Source organism: Elephantulus edwardii, unplaced genomic scaffold, assembly GCF_000299155.1.
Source record: "Elephantulus edwardii isolate Elephantulus edwardi_28Jun2011 unplaced genomic scaffold, EleEdw1.0 scaffold00019, whole genome shotgun sequence".
NCBI lineage: Eukaryota > Metazoa > Chordata > Mammalia > Macroscelidea > Macroscelididae > Elephantulus > Elephantulus edwardii.
In genome coordinates, this window is record NW_006399769.1 from 3,563,461 (window position 1) to 3,569,315 (window position 5,855).

Here is a 5,855-nt window from a genome sequence, read left to right on the forward strand (position 1 = left end):
AAAAAAATAACAAAGAGAGAACTGAAGGTCATCATTGGTAACAATGGCTATAACCAGCCAAATGTAAGTGTGAACACAACTCTCTGTGGGCATGAGAGAGAGTCACTGTCCAAGCTTTGAAACCATCAAAAACATTCCTTTCCTGTCCCCATCTCTATCAGGTCATAACAGAGCATGGGAGAACTATACATGAGATTTAATATAGCTTAATATATGTTTACATCTTTAAAAAGAAAACAAAATGAAATAAACAATACAAAGGAATCCCCTCCCTCTAGAAAAAAATATGTATATAAGAAACACAACTTATTTCTTGGTAACTTGAACCAATACACTTACAGAGTATTGCACCTGGACATTGTTATAGTTATTCTTTCATAGACTAAATTTTCCTAATGTGCCTGAACATGCAGCAGTTGACACCTCTGTATTCAATGAATTTAATCCCACGGGCCTTGCAGCAAACACTATATACAAAATGAATCAAATGTACAAAAGGCAAAAAGCTCCATTAGTGCCACGTGGCCACTCACAACAAGTATATATATATGTATATATATATATATATTTAGGGGCAGCTGGGAAATCCACGTGCAAGAGTTGGAATGGATTCCATTCCTGCTAAATCAGGTCCGTAAAATAGGTTATCAATGACCTCTGGGGAACATAGACACAAAGCCACAGAGAACCCTTGGAATCAAAGAATGTAACACTGTTGGAGTATCTACAGGAGGTAACATCACAGCCAGTAAAGAGTGTCCACATGAGTTGCCACTTCATGTCACACACAAGCAAAACTCCCAGGACATCTTGCTGCACCGCCAGTTTTCTCTTCTCATGAGTTGTTCTTTTAGTCTCTTGGTACTGTCCACATAACCCATGTTTAGGCTCATTCTGCTTGTTCCAAAAGCAGATGCTTCATATTTAACTCTACACATTTAATTATTAAAAACCACAACACAGTAGTACTATCATTTTGTAGAAGTGCGCAAAAAAGAACACATCACTGAAGAAAATAAATATGCATTTATGCTGGGAACTTAGGGTGCAACTGAAAAGAATTTGGGAACCAAGTTTTGCTAGAACCCTAGCGTCTCAGCCATCACTGCAGTGGCCTTCATGTCCACGTCAGCCTTTACCCATGAGGGGCACCACTTGCCTCCTTGTCCCTGAACTCACATTGCCCATGCCACCACTAAGACATTAACAGCTTAAACAATTTGGTTCTCACTGTATTATTAGCCCTTTAATCTCTACCTGTATTGATTAGACTCTATAGGTTTTGCCCAATTTTGAAGTGAATTTTAGGATATATTTTTTCAAATATTAATACAGTTCAAGAGCAAATGGCTTTTTCTATAAAAAAAAATAATCTTCCACAAGATACAGGCTAACAAGACTTTGGCATGCTAACACCAAAGAAAGCAAGAATTCTTTGCCATTCTGGGGCAAACCCACACGCCTAGCCAGCAGTGTCCCTCCCTCTGCTGGGCATGCTGAAGAAGCTCCGGCCTCTTCTCCTGGGCAGACGGGCCGGGATGATGGGCTGGACAGAGGGGAAGGAGAGGCGTGGGGAAGGGGTTGGACCTGTGTGTCCAATAGCAGAGCCAGACCCTTCATGCTTGCTTTGCTTTTTTGGTGGCTTTTGTGTTGCTCTTGTGTTTTGTTGGGGTTGGCTTTTTGTTTTGTTTTTGTTTTCCTTTGCAGTAAAAAGAATTGAAGTTGCTTCACTGCCAGGGGCCCCTGAGGAGTGAAACCAGGCCTGCCACCAGTACAAACATGGCAGTGTGTCCGGCTAACTTCTGACCCAGAAGGTTCTGCATTCCTGGCAGGACAGTAACCAAGAGTGCCGTTTGGTCATTGGGTGGGAGGAGAAGGGAGCTGACCTGGGGAAGGGGATGCAATAAATAGATAGCGCAAATGGGACTGGGGCTTTGGGGAGGAGAAGCAGTTCTTGACCTTCTGAGTCTCTGGAAAGCAGGAAACTTCCTGGTACCCCTTCTTGCAGCATCGAGGACCTCCACCTGGAGCAGCCTTTCATGGCATCAGGTCTTCACCAAAGTAGGAGAAGCCTTTGAACTCCTCCTGGTTTATCTGCTTCACAATCGCTTCATCCACAAGTGTGAGTACCGGCTCTTCCCGGGTAAAGTCTTGATCAAAGTTATTGACGTCTCTTTTGGTTTTCTGTGGGAAGAAAAAAGAGAAAGTGCTGACTCAAGACTTGATCTTCTTCTCCAGGACCCCCCCCAAGGGGAGTCGAGGGCTGGCCAACCTCACGCCAAAGCAGGCCACTAGCTACTGATAGCAGACAGGGCTGTTTAATGAGGTCATGATGAATGGCCCCAGGACCAAGAAGTGCCAGAGAAGAATGAATCAAGGAAAGAAGGAAGAGAGGTGAGAGGGTGTGATGGAAAAGCAGGGAAGTGGGATCCCTGCAGACTCTGTGTGTGTGTGTGTGTGTGTGTGTGTGTGTAAACCTGTGTGAAGGATGGACGCAAAACTCCCATTTCATTATCTCTCCTTTTAGTGCCCACTATACCCCGCTGTCCCCCTTGCCTGAGATCCAGGAAACCAATGCAAAGCATCCCCACAGAATCTCCATAAATCCTTCTTCCCTGTACTTAAACCCACCCTCTCACACTCATTGTGTAGAGTCAGAACTGACTCAGCCAGCCCCCCACTGGGTTTCCAAGACTGTACACTTCGAGGCAGGAGACTGTCCATCTCTCTCTCACAAGGAAGCTAGTGGATTCAAACCACCGGAGGCCACAGTCTTTGTGTCGGCAGGACAGTCTCCTGTGCACTATGTCACGCAGGTACACTACCTTCCCCTCACTGCCGTACAGTTGGAGCCAACTCACCACTCACCCTCCAGGGTGTTTCCTCGGCTGTAAGGGGTTTTGGAGACACTGTCCTTCTCTTTCCTGCTGCTGGTGGACATGAACAGCCCCAGAAAAGTGCCTTTGCTTTCGCAGTGAGATTCTACTCCTAGCCACTCACGTATGTTAGAGAAAGAACGTGCTCCACAGGGCTTCCAATGTAAGATTTGGAGGTGTTTAAGTAGATCACCAGGCCTTCCTTCTGAGGTGCCTCTGGTGGGCTGCCAGGCTTTCCATGATCAGTCAAGAGCATGAACTGTTTGCACAACCCAAGGATATACCCCTCTCCCTCAGCCTACAGACAGACAGACCTTCATAACTTGCTCTAAGCTCCATCTGGCATCCTTTCTGTAAGAAGTAAGGTATGTGGGGCTTGGACAGGAATTTTGCATGGAAACCCTTCCTTGATTCCCCACTTGCTGTCACCATGAAACCTCGTCATTTCCCGTATTGCACAGAGTGTTATGAACTTGTATTCACATGGAATTTTGGTTTGCTTTGTTGTTTCCCCTAGAACAAGAGGACCTTAAAGGCAAACATTTTGTCTTACTTAACCTGGAATAAGTATCTTTAGAATGCACAAACCCCGGCATACTGACTGTCCAGTCTGGAGGACTCAGAGGTTCAAGTTGTCTAGGTAAGACAAAATGGCTTTTGGTTCTTCGGGGATAGAGGTTAAGGACATCAATGAATCAGCCTCCAAATTTTGAGTTTTAGAAACCAAGAAGTGTGAAGAATATCTTTCTTTAGAGGCTTACACTCTAGCTGGGGAACCAGATTCTCTTCTAGAACATGCTACATCAGTTAGAAAAAAAAAACACAACAACCCACTAAGGCTCGGGCTAAGGCTTGAAGAATGGGTTATAACTATGTTGACAGAGATAAGGGAGGGAGTCTCCTTGGTAAGAAGAAATGGAGGAAAACAGAAGTGGGGGACAGCGACCCAGAAGGTGTGTACACAGGGTTACGAGTACAGCTGTCTGGGCAGGGTGGACCAGTGAGGGTGGTGAAAGAGAAGAGGGGGCGCAGAATCTTCCAACACTATGTCCCCTCCCCCTCAGTACGTTCACTTTACAATGTTGAGACAATTAAAGACGTTCAGGCAAGGCTTTAGACTCTAACATTGCCCAGGGTTTCAGATGGAATATGTTTTGAGGAAAGATTAACATTCTGATTTGTAAGAGAAATAATATACACTGAGTTATTTACAAACCAGTCACCTAGAATATTAATAAGTAGCCCATGAAAAAACCTAGTTTTTAGACAAACGTTTCTACCCTACTTATGAAGATTTGCAACATCTATTGGCAAATTAAAGGCTAGGACCTAGATGTCCCTTCCCCATATCTGACCCAACCTTTCTTTTTCCCCCATCTATTAGCATCTCTCCCAGCAGCACAATTTTGCAGAAAACAGTCTAGGCTGTGCCACTTACAGTATACAAAGCACTCCACACTAGAAAGTATTTGATCCTTGGAATCGAAACCCAAACCAAACTCACAAGCCTTCTAGTTGATTATAGCTCCTAGAAGCCCTTTAGGATTGAGTAGAACCATCCCATGGGGATTCCAAGGGGACCTCTCCAGAGTACTGAAGAGCAAAAATGTCAGTCTAGAGACTAAGGTGTGCCTATTGCAGACCATAGTCTTCATCAGAGAATTGGACAATGACTAAGGATGACAAAAGAAGAATCAATGCCTTTGAGTTGTGGTGCTAGAGAAGTCTTGAACATACCTTGGACCCCCAAGAAGACAAAAAGGATTGTCTTGGAGAGGGTGAAATCAAGTTTCTCCTTGGAGGCTAGGCGTTTGAAGCTCTGTCTCACATACTTTGGGCATGTGGCCAGAAGAGACCAGTCCTTGGAGAAGGACATTATGCTGGAAGGGTGGAGGGACAGCCCTGGAGAGGATGACACCTGATGAGATAGATTTACACAGTAACTGGGGCGGTCAGGGTTAGTGTGTTGGAATCAGTGAGACTGGCTCGGGACAGGGCAGGCTTCAGAGCTGCTGTACATTGGATCTTTGGAAGTACATTTCCTCTTCTTTATCTTCAGGAGGAGCTCTGGGTCAGCAGTGGTTAGCCTTAAGTGTAGCACTACCAGAGCTCCCTGACTCTTGGAACAGGCAGATGTTATCTTGATTTTACAGGAGAGAAACTATGTCAGACAGGTTTAGTGGTTTCAGAGAACAGCAAAAACAATCTTTCCAGTTATGCTTACTGGACTTGGGAGCTAAGTGCCTGAGGAAAGGGTGCGGTGGTGTCTCCTTTAAGATCTCAATGGAAGGATTGATGGGCTATCAATCCTTGATGGAGCAAAGGTCACTTCTATAGGGTATGGGCCTAGAATGCTGTCAAAACTAGGAGTAGAGAGGCAAGAAGAAGTAGGAGTGGAAGAGGAAAAAGATGCCACAGGCAATGCTGTTGTTGTTGTTGTTGTTAAGTGCTGTCAAGTACAGACAATGCAGAAGGGGGAAAAAAGTCAATTTGTATCATCACCAGGGTCAGACAATGCCCAAGTCTTTTGTATTCTCAGATCAAATTTCTTTCTGGTTCCCTCTTAAGTGGCTGATAGGGTGCAGGAGTACACATATAAAGGACAGGAACAAATCTGTGAGTTCTCTGGCATTAGCTCTCTAGGTTTACCTGATCATTTGCTTTAGCTATTACTCACTACTGTCTACTTAGAGAAACTGGTTTCATTTCCTGAGGTCAACTGAACCTATTGATAGGACTGCATTTTACAGTATGGCCACACTCTATAATCTCTGACCACCTATGAGGGAGCCAGGCATGGCGAGGGATTAACATTACTCCAGATGCTGTTAGGGACCTCTCTAAGGTACTCAGGAGCAACAGTGTCTCTCTGGAGACTAAGGTGCACCTGATACAGGCCATGGTCTTTCCAATCGCTTGTTATGCATCAGAGAGTTGGACAATGACTACGGAGGACAGAAGGAGAGTGCATGCTTTTGA

At 44.8% G+C, this 5,855-nt stretch overlaps 1 protein-coding gene across 1 annotated transcript in view; it reads right to left on the minus strand.

The window, feature by feature from the left end:
* Positions 1–2,034: 2,034 nt before the first annotated feature.
* PRKCE (protein kinase C, epsilon) overlaps positions 2,035–5,855 on the minus strand; it is a 762,004-nt gene continuing 758,183 nt past the window's right edge. Inside the window, exon 15 of the mRNA XM_006882308.1 lies at positions 2,035–2,184. Coding sequence (XP_006882370.1) covers positions 2,038–2,184 — 147 coding nt within the window. The 3' untranslated portion in view covers positions 2,035–2,037. The remainder of the gene's footprint in view (positions 2,185–5,855) is intronic.